Source organism: Myxocyprinus asiaticus, chromosome 27 (assembly GCF_019703515.2).
Source record: "Myxocyprinus asiaticus isolate MX2 ecotype Aquarium Trade chromosome 27, UBuf_Myxa_2, whole genome shotgun sequence".
In the NCBI taxonomy this organism is placed as follows: Eukaryota; Metazoa; Chordata; class Actinopteri; order Cypriniformes; family Catostomidae; genus Myxocyprinus; species Myxocyprinus asiaticus.
Window position 1 is genome coordinate 4,581,904 of NC_059370.1, and position 16,276 is coordinate 4,598,179.

General features: G+C 38.7%; 1 protein-coding gene across 3 annotated transcripts in view; it reads right to left on the reverse strand.

Annotated features, from left to right (window-relative positions):
* The window catches only part of frmpd1b (FERM and PDZ domain containing 1b), a 73,504-nt gene that overhangs the window by 38,183 nt on the left and 19,045 nt on the right, over positions 1-16,276 (reverse strand). For all 3 annotated transcript variants that reach the window (XM_051658533.1, XM_051658534.1, XM_051658532.1), the window contains one exon: positions 152-259. In XM_051658533.1, the coding sequence (XP_051514493.1) occupies positions 152-255 (104 nt within the window). In that variant the 5' untranslated portion in view covers positions 256-259. The remainder of the gene's footprint in view (positions 1-151; positions 260-16,276) is intronic.

The following is a 16,276-nucleotide window of genomic DNA, read 5'->3' on the forward strand; positions in this document are numbered from 1 at the left end:
GCACAATCATGTGATACTGTGTATGAGAACCATAAAACCAGAGGGAAGGACCTCAACCTGCTCTCTCCTTGGACTCCTTGTGTTACAGTGTGTGTGTGTGTGTGTGTGTGTGTGTGTGTGTGTGTGTGTGTGTGTGTGTGATATACTCTACCTGCTGAGCGAGTCCCGGGAGCGGCGCAGCCATTTCCCTACCACTTGCTCCACCCGACCCACCCTCCGCGGAGATCGACTCCTGCTCCGCTCTCTCTCCTCCATCTAACTGAGAGTGAGAGATACAGAGAGAGAGAGTCACAAGTTAACAGTGAATGAGCATGAAATGTGTCTCTTATCAAAAAGTAAAACACTACATTTAAAGTCAGCATGATATCAAAATTGACCCTTTTTACTAGGGCTGTACGATTAGTCAAATAAATCGAGATTACAGTAACAACTGCAACAATTCACAATATAGGATTACATTAACGTTTATTCCTATTGCACAAACTTTTGGCAACAGTGGAGCTTCAACCAATCACAGACATGTCCGTTGCTTGATTTCTGTGTGTGTATATATATATGGCCATAATGACCATCATTACATTTGCAGGAAAAAGGGTGAGGCTTGCAAGCCGAAGAACACCATCCCAACTGTGAAGCATGGCGGTGGCAGCATCATGTTGTGGGGGTGCTTTGCTGCAGGAGGGACTGATGCACTTCACAAAATAGATGGCATCATGAGGAAGGAAAGTTATGTGGATATATTGAAGCAACATCTCAAGACATCAGCCAGGAAGTTAAAGTTCGGTCGCAAATGGGTCTTCCAAATGGACAATGACACCAAGCGTACCTCCAAAATAGTGGCAAAATGGCTTAAAGACAACAAAGTCAAGGTATTGGAGTGGCCATCATAAAGCCCTGACCTAAATCTGATAGAAAATTTGTGGGCAGAACTGAAAAAGCGTGTGCGAGGCCTACAAACCTGACTCAGTTACACCAGTTCTGTCTGGAGGAATGGGCAAAAATTGTGAGAAGCTTGTGGAAGTCTACCCAAAACGTTTGACCCAAGTTGAACAATTTAAAGGCAATGCTACCAAATTGTGGTGAGCATGGCGGAGCCGAGCGGCATCTGGGCAGAGCGAGGCCGGGAAGATAAGTCCCGCATGACTTCCACCTGCGCGTCACACCTGCCTCGCATTCCAGCGAGGGGAGGCGGAAGTATAAGGAAAGGAGACAGCGGCAGATGGGAGAGAGATGTACGAAGCTTGTCCGCGTGTTTGAGTGTTTTTGTGATTTGACGCAGCTGGCTGAAAAGCAGTGCATGTTTTTTTTCTTTGTACGCTGAAAAGTGTCATTAAATGTCTATGTGTTTGTCAAGCCGGTCCCAGCTTCCTCCTTACCTTCTTAAGTGTTACACAAATACTAACAAAGTGTATGTAAACTTCTGACCCACTGGGAATGTGATGAAAGAAATAAAAGCTGAAATAAATCATTCTCTCTACTATTATTCTGACATTTCACATTCTTAAAATAAAGTAGTGATCCTAACTGACCTAAGACAGGGAATATTTTCTATGATTAAATGTCAGGTTTTGGGTCAAGTTTCGTGTTTCATTACATGTTCTGCTGCAGTTTCCCAGTGAAATGTCCAGTGGGGGGTGCCAAAAGTGAGTGAAATGGTGTCGTCATCAGACTAGATTTTTAAGTTGAATATTAGATGGAGGTTTTAATGAGTAAAACATACCTCCCTAACTTAAAACTTTTACCTAAACCTAACCAATAGTGATCTAAATGATACTGTAAATGTGAAGTAAACAAAACAGACATCCTTACCCTTATCCAGCACCTAAACCTAGCCGATAGTGTCTTAAAAGCAAATGCGACATGAAAAACAAATTTTCCAAAGCAATCACGTCACTTCTTGTCAGATGAGGTAATATGGAAGTTAATCACATTGGACTAAGTGTGTAAATGTAGGTGGGTCTGTAATACAAGCATTAAAAAGATTTTCAAATGATGCATTATAGTAAAAGTGTTTCGATATCATAACAGCAGTGTGAGTAATAGAGCAAAAAATAAGTGTTTATAAAGTCATAATCAGCCATTGAATCACAAATAATACTATCTAAAAAAAATTAAAATATACCATCTACTCATTTTCCTGCAACAATAAAACATGCAGCTTTGAAATACGTATGTATTCTTTTAAGGCTGATTTATACCTACGGCGTAGGCTACGCATAGCTACGGCAGTTATGCTTACGCCGTATCCTGTCGTGCACCTCTTCTAAAATATAACTACACGTTGCATCGACGCAGACCACACCAGCTGTGATTGATCTACTTTGTTATCAGAGACCGCCTTCCAGGATGATTTCAAGGATGTCTGAGGTAGCGTCACATTTTATCCAAGATTATTTTAATATCTGTGCATCATATCACATTGTATTTGGACCCGTGACCTTTAAAGACATTGTCTCATTCAGAAGCATCTGCTGTTTTTTTTATTATTCTGTTTGTGTTTCATGAAGTTACAAGCGAAACACAACAAAAGATACAGTATCTGTTTACAGCTTATAAACTCTAAAAGCCTTTTTCTCCAAGCCACTACTTGATATTAATTTGATATGTTAGTGAAATAATATGTTTTGTATTCTACTCGTGGACATTATGATCGGCACGATAATTTGACCGTATGTTTGACAGTATGTGTTCAGTAAATAAGCATATTTCATAAGTTATGGAAACGGAACACTTCTAATTTGTCAGCAAATTAAAAAACACCTGGTAAGAGTTGGTTATATTGCCTCTATACACTGTAAAGTCTTTAAAACAACACCCATTTTACATTATTCAGGCGAGTAGTTTAGAGAACAACGCAGACTATAAAGGACCAAACATACTCTACGCAAGTACTTGAATACAGACACACCTTGGTAGGCAAGCTCGATTTTACGCGTCATTGCATTGTGAAATGTGTCAGCGCTCAATTCATAACCCAACGTAAGTACGCGCTGCATTCTCAGCATTGCCTCTAGGGGTGCTAGGGTGGAATTGTCATGGTGGAATCAGGCAGCAATTTGAGTTGAATCTTTTAGAAAGATACATACGATTTTTGTCCCCAGTCCATTTTAAAGAACTTGTTTTTCTCCATGTCTCCACTCCTCAACTATCGACTCATCTGCCATGTCCCGTTTCGTGGTCACGCCTAAAAAATCTATTGCCCCCCTTGTGGTCTGAGGTTTGTAACCGCCAGAGCAACGCAAGAGCGCACGGGACCACGAGTTGGCCATGTGTTGGCCAAGCGGTTGTGTCTGTGTTTGCGTACTTGCGTGAAGTATGTTTTGGCCTTAAATGCAAACCAACACGTTGGCCACTACGTGGAACCTACACCATAGGTTCGATGCAGAAGTATAAATCAGCCTTCAATTAAGCCAAGAGCTCAGCGTGTGATGTTTCGATCTTCTATTGGTCGAACGTCTTCTCGTCATGCGGATTCCCAGGTCAGAGTTCATTAAATTTGAACGTTCGTCCGCAGCGAAATTACACGAAATTTCTTTGCATGAGCTTGCGTTTCCGGTCCCCACATTCGGATGCGTTTGAATGAGAGTGAATGGAGTGCAAGTCTAGTGTGACCACACCTTTCTCCGGTAAGAATGCTGGTAAAGGTGTTTACATGCAATACAAAAAAATCAAGACAAAAATCTAACTGTGTCCATCGGTTTTTACTTTTAACCATTTATGACATCATAAAGGAAAACCGTTAAAGGCGTTTACATGACAGAACACGCTATCGGATTATTAAGCAGAATCGTGCATATAAACACACTTACAGACCCTGTAAACAGTAACAGAACCTGTTCTCTATAGGTGCTGCACTGATTATACACAGGAGTGTACAGGTTTTTTTGCGGCATATCTATTAGCATATTGTGGATTTTAGCACGGCTTGTTCGCTGTATAATTGACCAATCAGAATCTAGGGTCAGAACTATCCATTTTATAATCAAAAATACATCACATCACGGAGGTAAAAATGAGCTGTGAATCCTGTTTCATGTTAACTGTCATACTTATTTCACAAGTTCACATCATGTCTTGGTTTATATTGTCCTGGAGCACAATAAGGTAAACAGATTTGGCATGCTGCCCATAACAGAGGGGCTCAAGCTTTGAATAAGTGTCTTCTAAATGAATAAATGTAAATATCTATTTACCTTAATGCCTTCTGTCGCTTCTCTAAATGTTTGCTGGTACAAACACACATGCATACTCTGCAGTCGGATGCACGGGAGCTCTAACACACTCAATCACCACACTCTCTCAAACCACAACTGCTCTAAACCACACTCATATGTGTGTGTGCGTGTGTGTTTAGGGACACATTCTGAATGACTGATCAATACGGCCATTTGTATTCCTCTGTGTTACATCAGAATAATCTGCATGATAGTGTGCTGATTTGCAGGGAGCATTGCAGGGAGAGGGTCACATGGCCTTTCACCTTTGCTCTATGAGTCACTGCTTGTGTACAGATCCAGTCTAGACCCTGATTTTTTTATTGTGGTGTTGAGGTGTGGTCAATATACCAAAATATCATGTATGAGAATGCTAGCAATATAGTATTTTAAAGGGACAGTTCACCCAAAACCTCTCATAATTTTCTCACCCTCATACCATCCCAGATGTGTATGACTTTCTTTCTTTTGCAGAACACAAATGAAGATTTTGACAAATGAAGGCTATCTCAGCTCTGTAGGTCCATACAATGCAAGTGAATGGTGATCAGAACTCAGAATGTCCAAAAAGCACATAAAAGGCAGCATAAAAATAATCCAATGTCTTGATATGATTTGATAGGTGTGAGTGAGAAACAGATAAATATTTAAGTCATTTTTCTTTTTACTATAAAATCTCCTCCTCGACCAGTAGGTGGTGATATGAGCGAAGAATGTGAAAACAAAAGAAGACATACTCTAGGAAAGAAGAGCGCTTAGGAGGGCTGTTTAAAAGTTTAGATATCGATCTGTTTCTTACTCACACTTATATCACTTCTGAAGACATTGATTTAACCAGCAGAGATGTTTGGATTACTTTTATGCTGCCTTTATGTGATTTTTGGACCCTCTCAGTCTGGTCACCATTCACTTGCAAATGCACCTACTGTACAGAGCTGAAATAATCTACTAAAAATCTTAATTTGTGTTCAGTAGAAGAAAGAAAGTCATACACATCTGAAATTACATGAGGGTAAGTAAATTATTTTCATTTTTGGGTGAACTATCCCTTTAAAACAAAAGGAAGGTTAATTGTATGTTCATGTCATGTCAAAATTACAGTAATTAAAAGAATATTCTGGGTTCAATACAGGTTAAGCTCAATCAACAGCATTTGTGGCATAATATTGATTACCACAAAAATGTATTTCGACTCGTCCCTCCTTTTCTTTAAAAAAAATCTGGGTTACAGTGGGTTGCATTAAGACAAGTGAATGGGGGCCAATTTTTGAACGTTAAAATACTCACTGTTTCAAAAGTATCGCCACAAGACATAAAACAATGTGCATGTAAACATGATTTTAGTGTGATAAAATCACTTACTAACCGTTTCTGTGTAAAGTTATGGCCAATTTTACAACTTCGTTGCCATGATGATGTAATCTCAACAAACCCAAAAACGACTGTAAAAATTACAATTTGAACAACTTTATAGCTCATATAAAACATTAATTTAACAGAAGATTTAATGTAAGTGCTTTTATAAAATTATAAGCTTCACATTTCTGCCTTTAAACCCTCCAAAAATTGGCCCCATTCACTTCCATTGTAAGTGCCTCACTGTAACAGATTTTTGCTTTTTTTTAAAGGAGGGACGAGTCGAAATGAATGTTTGTGGTAATCAACATTATGCTACAAGTGCTGTCGATTGAGCTTAACTTGTATTGATCCCAGAAAACTACATTAAGTGATTCCAACTTGTGAAAAACGTCCAGGTCTTTGTTGAAACCATAATTACAAGTTTTAACTCTGAATTCTATGAAAGCTTCAACTTGACAGTCATGACGTCATGTAAAAAGAACCAATACATGTATTTGTGTTTGATTTTACATTTTATTGTATCCACTGTTACCTGGAGCACTTTGAGTTCTTAAATATTGTGCAAGAACATACAGAGGTTAATGAATGAATTAATGTTAGAATTAAATATTTTGCTGTCATCAAAAACAAAGCAACACATGGATACTTTTTGGCATTATCAGCGTTGCCACAGAAATAAATGCTGTACTTTTCATGCTTTTTTTGTTGTTGTTTTTTGTTAGATAGATGTTTTAATATACACTATATGGCCAAAAGTTTGTGGACACCATATGTGCTTGATGAACATTTGATTTCAAAACCTTAGGCATCAATTTCCCCCTTTGCTGTAATAACAGCTTCCACTCTTTTGGGAAGGCTTTCCACTATACTATATGTAGTAACATGGCTGCAGGGATTTGCTCTCATTCAGACACAAGGCTATCAGTGAGGTCAGGAACTGATGTTGGTCGATGGGGCCTGACTTACTGTTCCAGTTCACCCCAAAAGCGATCAGTGGGGTTCAGGTCTGGGATTTGTGCAGGCCAGTCAATTTCTTCCACGCCAGACACAGTAAACCATTTCTTTATGGACCTCACTTTGTTCACAGGGGCACTGTCATGCTGGAACAGAAAAGGGCTATCCCCAAACAGTTGCCACAAATTTGGAAGCACACAAAGCCCAAGCCATAACATAAAGAAACATTAAGACTTTTCTTTACTGGATTTAATGGAGTAACCAAATTTGTTAATTAGAAGGGCGTGTCCACAAACTTTTGGCCATATAATGTAACTTATTTTAAGACCATTGGAAGTTTGCTGAGGGCTCTTGTGGGGGTGGGCCTCATGGTTTAGAACCATGGGCATAAAGTTGCAAGCCTTTATGTAAGAAAAAATGAAAGATAGAGAGATACAGAGTAGAAAGGGTGACCTCCTTGAAAACTGCTCAAGCAGGGAAACAAAGACTCCATTCAAATCCTTGACAGCAGCACAGATCAAACCTGTTTTATGTTTGCTCTGTTACAGAACAATGATCATAAATCAGCATTTTTGGTCTGTATGAAGGCTTTGTTTAGAGTGACGTCGGCTCCCTGAAGCTGCCTGATTTTTTTATTATTATTATTTTATTACAGTGGCAACATGAAATCAAAACTGTACTCTCTGGTCTTGTGCACGATTCAATAGTCGAAAGGAAATGTAATAACTTCCTCCACCTCTGAAACGACTTCTCTTTTCCGCTGATGTCACCAAGGCCACACACAGGTGGGAAATCTTCAACTACAAGATCATTCTTCTCCCTGCCAACAAGCTTCCATCATGTAGTGTGCACTAGGCTCAAAAGAAACAGAATACAAGTGTAAACCCAGCTTGAAATGACCTCTTGACCTCCAAGAATTCTTAAGCACAGCTACATTCACAGCTCTCATCGGGAGACTTTGACAAACATGATTAATCAACTGTGCAATCACTGTACTCAACATGTGTGTGTGAGAGAGCGGTATTAGGGGATTAGTACACCCACATAGTAAGGGTGTCACTTTGTCACTCATGCTGATCCAGATCTACAGATCTGAGACGGTCAGATGCCAGCACTCATTACTAGCAGTAAGAGGTGTGTGTGTGTGTGTGTGTGCGCGCGCAGGAGATGCTATCGATATTTTAAAACTAGACTGATATTTCAAACTAGATAGCAAAAGTTAATTGGATGAATGTAGAGTGACTGTGGAGTGAGAATCAGCTTTGTTTGGCTCTGTTCAGAATGGAATATAAGCTAACTACTTACTGTGCAGTATGAAGAACATATTGTTTACTGATGACTGTTTTTAGAAAATAGAAAGTGAAATAGAATATATTATGCCAGCCTTGTTCTCAAAACTTTCAATTTCACTCATTCAAATTTTCTGCAGTGACAGTACATGCAAGTACCAATGAAGATTGTGTGCATTTTTTTTCCTCTGCAGTTTTCTCTTTATGTGATGTCAGTTGCACTTTCTGCTCTGGGATTACGTAAACAAAAGAAGTTTGCGCGTGCATGCTGGATTCGAATGGGTGAAGAGTACCTTTTCAGAGAACACACTCTCACAATTTCGGTCTGTTCTTCATGTAGCGCTATCATATAGCTTCAGAGGACTTGAGATATGGTGCGCGAGTGATTTTGATGACTTTCTTGGTGATTAAGGGATAAGCCCCAAAGGGGTTTTGTAGCTTTTCTTATCATTATTATCCCGCAATGGCAGTCTATGGCAGCCCTATGAACTGTACATAGGAAAATGGTGAAATTTGGTACACTGACAGGGGCAAGCATGAAGAGCACCCATAACAAATTTGGGACCTCTAGATCAAACTCTATAGCGCCACCACCAGTTCAAAGTTTCAGTTTTCTTTTCCACATATCTGTTGAATCATTTGTCCTAGAAACAACATTATTTTTTGTCTGATTACTCTCCTCCTGATGATTCAAACTGACCTCTTACATTAAAACTATGCCCATTACAATGGTAGCCATCTTGGATTTAGAGATTTACAGTTGAAGCTTTTCAGATCCTTTAAACTTTGTCCAATTTGCCCAAGCAATGGCTCAAAATAATCCTCAGACATGACTTCACTGCTCTGTGAGTTCGAGTCCAGCAAAGGATGGTTTTAAAAATTTTACTTCTGTTGGCCATTGAGTCTTCGTTTTTCTTACTTTAATGTAGGCCTTCCTTCACTGTGTAATTTCTGCTTCAATTCAAACCACTTTGAGGTAACAAAAACATTTTCTCAGCAAAAATTGTGTACTCTTATTTTTGAATGACAATACGAAGCTGAATGTGGCGACCACTGTGTTTAGGTGTGCTGATTCACAGCTTGGTATGTCCATTTGGTGGCTGGTTACCTTAGGGCAGTGTGGTGCAGTGGACCATGCACTGAACTGTGGAATGGAAAGGCATCGGTTCGATACCATCCTGGGGTGTCTTGTGAAGAGGTGTTGGATTGCTTTATACATCATAAGCATGCTACGTGTTGTGCTTACTGTTCTGCCATTTAGGTGCTTGGCCCCATGCATTCTCTCCATCATGGGCTACCTGTCGGGTATTTCGTGTACGGGCAAATACATCACTTATTGTGTGTTATTGCGGGTTTAATGTTGTTTTTATTACCTTTCATCCCAGGACCCAGTTTAGCTGCATCAGAAGGGTAATGACTTTGAATATGTGTGATTAAATTCATTTTGTTCCCTCTTAGGGCTGGGCAATATGCAAGAAATATGTTCACGATATAAAAAAAAAATAAAAAAAAAAATATATATATATATATATATATATATCACAATATCCAATTACATCGTCAACCCCAGGCTGAGGGATCGGTGAATATACTTGCTTTAGTGATTTTGCATTGAAAATTAAATTCATATGCTTATAGATGGCTTTTCTGTCATCTGTTCTTAAAAATATAATAAAGTGTGCTTCTTAAAGCACGTGTCTGTGTGTCTAAAAGCATTTCTTGTGTCATTCCGAATCAGAGTAGTCTTACAGTTACCCACCATGCACATTATATTCGCTACCTGCAATTAAACGTCTTCTCTCAGTGCATGTACTTTGCTACCTGTGTAATTTGATATGTTGGTAAAGAACATCTGGCTTTCAGTGCATTATTTAGGTTCATCTATCATGTGTAGCAAACTCTTTATTTAAGGCTATTCTATTTGTTAGGCTATTGTATTGATATAGGAAGTTCCATTCATAATGTTTCCCCCTTTTACCCGGTATAAAATTTCACACCGGTGTTGTCCCTTGTGCCAAGTAAAACTGGTAACACCATGGCAACTCTAGCAGATATATTTTTATGTGTTTTTGGCAGTCACAATCATGATCTTTTCATCCCATGAAAAAAGTCATACTGGTTTGAAATGATGAGGGTGAGTAAATTATGACAAAAATGTATATTTTTGCATGAGCTATTATAAATTAACATTGCTCCTACGAGCAGTATCACTCTTTATTTATTCTATGTTTGGATGTTTTATAAGTACATAAGCCTAACTGAATTGTTTTATGTATTTATGCAACACAGAACAATACAGAAAATAACAGAACAATGTAGACCTTGTGACACAAAGTTCACACAAATTGTTTTTTCAATTAAGAGTATAACTTTTCATTGTATTTTTTTTTGTAACACGAAGCTGATACCAGTCGCAGTTATTGCTTTAAAAAATCTATTCTAAAATAAATATCAAACAATTCCAAACACAACAAAGTTTTATCAAAAAATATTTTTGTCAAATATATGTGTGACACATTTATTGGCACCCTTGTATTCAATACTTTGTGCAACCTCCCTTTGCCAAGATAACAGTTCTGAGTCTTCTCTTATAATGACTGATGAGGTTGGGGAACATAACACACTGTATTCCTCCATACAGAATCTCTCCAGATCCTTCAAATTCCTAGGTCCACACTGGTGCACACTCCTCTTCAGTTCACCCCACATACTTCCTATGGGGTTCAGGTCAGAGGACTCGGATGGCCATGGAAGAACATTGATTTTGTGGTCCGTGAACTATTTTTGTGTTGGTTTTGGATCATTGTCCTGCTGGAATATCCAACCAAAGACCATTTTAAGCTTTATGGCAGAGGCAGTCAGGTTTTGGTTTTCTATCTGTTGGTATTTGATAGAGTTCATGATGCCATGTATCCAAATAAGATGTCCAGGACCTCTGGCATAAAAACAGCCCCACAACATTAAATATCCACCACCATATTTAACTCTGGGCATGAGGTACTTTTCTATATGACTACCTCTCTGTGAGCGCCAAACCCATCTCTGGTGTTTGCTGCCAAAAAGCTCTATTTTTGTTACATCTGACCATAGAACCCGGTCCCATTTGAAGTTCCAGTAGTGTCTGGCAAACTGAAGATGCTTGAATTTGTTGTTGAATGAGAGCAGAGGCTTTTTTTTCTTGAAACCCTCTCAAACAACTTGTGGTGATGCAGGTGATGTCTGATTGTAGTTTTGGAGACTTTCTGACCCCAAGACCCAACTAATTCCTGCAATTCTCCAGCTGTGATCCTTGGAGAATTTTTGGCCACTCGAACCATCCTCCTCACCGTGCATGCAGACAATATAAACACACATCCTCTTTCAGGCCGATTCGTAACATCTCCAGTTGATTGGCACTTCTTAATTATTGCCCTGATGATGGAAATTGATATTTTCAATGCTTTAGATATTTTCTTATAGCCACTTCCCATTTTGTGAAACTAAACAACATTTTGCTACACATCAGGTCTTACCCATTGTGATAGATGACTAAAGGAATTTGGCTTGTGTGTAACTTCATATTTATACCCATGTGAAACAGGAAGTCATGGCTGAACAATTTCATGTTCCTTGTCACCCAGGTGTATTAAAAATGTAAAATATGAATGAGGATATACTTCAGATATATTTTACTCATAAGAATTTCTAGGGGTGCCAATAATTGTGGCAAACGTGTTTTGGAGAAAAAAATATTGATTTAATTATGAGATTTTTTTATGTGCGAGACCAGTGCAAAAACATATGCATCCATTTGTATCGAGCTTTTATTTTGCCGTTTCTATGTGTTTTTGACAGTAGTTCCTCAACTCCAGATAAGCAGTCCGCAACATGGCCCAGTGTGATTATGAATCCCCTAAAGCTGTGATTTAATTAAATAAATACATAGTCTGTATGTGCAGCACACTTCTGAGTGCTCTGCTCTTTGTCATCTCACACTCACAGGAATGTGCATGATGATCATGATGAGCTGTTTTCAGTGTGTGAGTGGCCGGCATCACACATTCATTTTGAAGCGTGCATCCCTTGCAGATTATATATTTATTCATTTAATTCACAGACTCTTGCAATTTAATTATCACAATCGGACAAATATGTCAGATTTCATGCCATTCTGTGTTTTATAGCTAATGCCATTTTTATGACTAGATTCCGTGATTCCGTCTGTGATTTCCACATACTACATGTGGTAACTGCGGTATAAGCTGACTACGATCGTTGAATTATTGAAAATAAGTTCACATCCCGAGGTGTAATGGCCGAATCACCATGCTACCAACTCAGGGTGTGAATTCGAAAAAAGAAAGAAAATAAAATCAGAGATTCGACTGTCTGTTTTTGTGGTTAACACAACAGCAGTATAGGAACGGAAAAAAATGTATCTTGTACGACATCAATACTTAAACTATTTTAGTTGAAGCAAAGCAGAAATGACAGCAAATTGGCAGAGAAAGTATGTGACAAGGATTTTTTCTTGACAGTTGTCATTGTTACACAATGCGCAGCCGGCGGCAATGACAACATGATACAAATTTTGTGTATTTGACTCCTATCGTTACAATGCTTTCATACATGGAACAAAAACCTTGTTAGCAACACAGTCAAACAGTTCTATTGTATTAAATTATTTTCCAGGACATTTACTGAAGGTATTTTTCTCATTTTCCATGACTTTTCCATAACTGGAAAAATGCACTACAATTTTCCAGGTTTTCCAGGATGTGTGGGAACCCTGTAATATGGGGTGGGGTGCAAATTATTTTCTTGATTCAAATGATGATAAAAAAAGTGAACCACTGCATTATGGACTGTAAAGAGATGGACCAATGAAGCAGAGCTGGAACTACAAGCCTGCTTTGACTGCACTGATTGGAGTGTTTTTGAGGCTGCTGACACCAATCTGGATGAGCTCACGGATACTGTAACATCATATATCAGTTTCTGTGAGGATATGTGTATCCCTACTAGGACTTATTTAACATTTAACAACGACAAACCATGGTTTACAGCAGAGCTCAGGCAGCTTCGTCAGACCAAAGAGGATGCATACTGGGGTGGGGATAAAGTCTTGTACAATCAGGCCAGGAACACATTGAACAGGGAAATCAGAGTGGCTAAAAGAAGCTATTCTGATAAGCTGAAAAACAAGTTTTCAGCTAACGACCCTAAATCAGTGTGGAGTGGCATGAAACAACTTACAAATTACAAGACTCCTACCCCCAATCCTGTGGTGGACCAACAACTGGCTGACGACCTGAATGTGTTCTACTGTAGATTTGAAAGGCCCAATCTCACACCCCACACCCGCTCTGACCTTCATTTCACACAAACACCAACACCTCCTGCAACCCCCCTCCTCCCCCTTCCTGCTACTCAACCTGCACTTAAGATCTGTGAAGATGATGTGTGCTGTGTCTTTCGGAAACAAAAGATAAGGAAAGATGATGGCGTTTCACCTGCATGTCTTAGATCCTGTGCTAACCAGCTGGCCCCCATCTTCACACTGATTTTCAATAGATCACTGGAGCAGTGTGAATTCAAATAAAATCAAATCACTTTTATTGTCACACAACCATATACACAAGTGCAATAGTGTGTGAAATTCCCATTCCTGTCCCAAAGAAACCCAAAATCACAGGACTTAATGACTACAGACCTGTCGCCCTGACGTCTGTGGTCATGAAGTCATTTGAGAGACTGGTGTTGGCCCACCTGAAGGACATCAATGGACCCTTTCTAGATCCCCTTCAATTTGCTTATCGAGCAAACAGGTCTGTGGATGATGCAGTCAACTTGGGATTGCATCATATCCTGCAACATCTGGACAGACCAGGGACATATGCAAGGATCCTTTTTGTGGACTTCAGTTCGGCTTTCAACACCATCATCCCAGCTATTCTCCAGACTAAATTACACCAACTCTCTGTTCCCACGTCTACCTCTCAGTGGATTACCAGCTTTCTGACAGCTTGTGAGACAGGGGATATATATATATATATACACACACACACACACACTACCGGTCAAAAGTTTTGAAACACTTGACTGAAATGTTTCTCATGATCTTAAAAATCTTTTGATCTGAAGGCGTATGCTTAAATGTTTGAAATTAGTTTTGTAGACAAAAATATAATTGTGCCATGATATTAATTTATTTCATTATAAAACTACAATTTAATTAAAAAAAAAAAGTTCTTGAAATTGATGACTTGGACCAAATAATAAAGAAAAGCAGCCAATAAGTGCCCAGCATATAGATGGGAACTCCTTCAATACTGTTTAAAAAGCATCCCAGGGTGATACCTCAAGAAGTTGAAAATGTCAAGAGTACATGTCTGCAAATTCTAGGCAAAAGGTGACTACTTTGAAGATGCTAAAATATAACACAGTTTTGATTTATTTTGGATTTTGTTTAGTCACAACATAATTCCCATAGTTCCATTTATGTTATTCCATAGTTTTGATGACTTTACTATTATTCTAAAAAATGAAAAAAATTATAATAAAGAATGTGTTTCAAAACTGTTTGACCAGTAGTGTATGTACATATATATGACACGTATATGTATATATATATATATATATATATATATATATATATATATATATATTGTCTATTGTGTATTCTATATATACTTTTTTATTTTCAATATTTATTTTTTATTCAATTTTAATTCTTTTTTAAAAGTCTTGTTGCTGTTTTTGTATTGTTGTGTACTGGAAGCTCCTGTCACCATGACAAATTCCTTGTATGTGTAAGCATACTTGGCAATAAAGCTCATTCTGATTATGCAGAAATAACCTTTTCAATCAGTTGTATGAATTATCAAATTGTCATATTTACTGAGTGCCAGCCAGTTATCATTTTAGACACAAAAAGCATTGTTTTGCATTTTAAGTCCAGGTTTGTGTAAAAATGTCTTAACATTCAGCAGTCAGATCAAAATAAGAGTCAAAAAGGCTGGTTTTACTTCCAGTTCATTCATGACACTGAAAATGGAAGGTCAACCCGGAACTGCATCGTTGGATCCAGTATATCTATATACTACTCATTTTGCAAAACATAGTAAATTATTTCATGAATACAGACAATTTGCATACTTTGCACAGCTAGTATACATACTACATACTGCACAAATAATAATACTAGTAGTATGGAACTATGCTTTTAGGAGCATAACCTTTATCTGTGTTGGACAATTTATGCACGGTATATGTCGCACTGCATGCTGTACTTTGATTCTGTGCACCTGTGTGTGTGTGTGTGTGCGCTGATTCAGGTGAGAGCCGCTGCCCTTGTGGAGTCATTAAGATGTCGGTGGTGACAGTCCACAACTGCAGCGATGCATCCATAAATGCACAAGTTCTCTTCTCTTTCCACCTGCATTGCTGCCTCTTCTGTGAGGTTCATCGCCACTCACACCTCAGGCAGTATAGCACAGCTCAATCCTGTGTCTTACACACTTCTGTATTACTTTCTAATGCTGTCATATTGCAAGAGGTAGGTTTGTTGAGAGTTATGTCTGATTTCAGATTTACCCATCCCTAAAGGTCACATAAAAAAAGCAAACTGTGGCTGGTCACTATTCGATATTCTGTTGGTCAGGTGGTCTCTTCCTGTCAAAGTGGGCGGTTCTTGGCTAGAATAAACTGCAATGTGGACCAGAATTTATGCTGATAATCAGAAGTCTGGCTTTGTGAGACTACAGTCAGGCCAGAGTATTCAGCATCAGTATTTCATTCACTTTATGCTCAGCTCTGCTGTAATGACACTACAGTCATCAGTTTACCGCGGTACACTAAAGTAAAGCCGCTGTGATTTACACTCAGCTGTTCCTCTTCATGATCACTCAGCACTGCTGTTACTCTAAGAGACTTCTGTATTTCTGCCAAATCCTGTCTTTCTCTGACATTCTCACTCCACTAATATTGCCTTATGTAATCATTCAGCCAAATTCATGCTCAACTGATCCTGCCTTATTGCAATCGTTCTGTCAAACTCATGTTCAGCTAATAATGTCTTATGCAGTCTTCACGCTCAACTAATCATATGCATCACTAATGTATATGCAAAACTACATATTTAAAAAAAGAAGTAGTTGTCTAGGTTGTCTTAATGGCAAGTTGGTTTTAAAGGTGCACTCAGTAATTCGAATCCAATACACTTTTTGTCAAATTCTGCAAATTTCTTCTCACATTCTGCTAGCTGTCCATTCTCTGGGTGGGCTGAAAAAAAATCTAGTATTTGTACACAGCCCTGTCTCTGTAAATAGGACAAAAACAAAGTGGATCAGACCGATCCACACAACACTACTAAAGGCAATCAGCAACAGGGGTGGTTCTTGCACGTGCACAGGATGGGGGGTGGGGGCAGAGCGAGAGGGAAATTAATTAGAAGAGCAACTGCAAATCTCATACAAATCT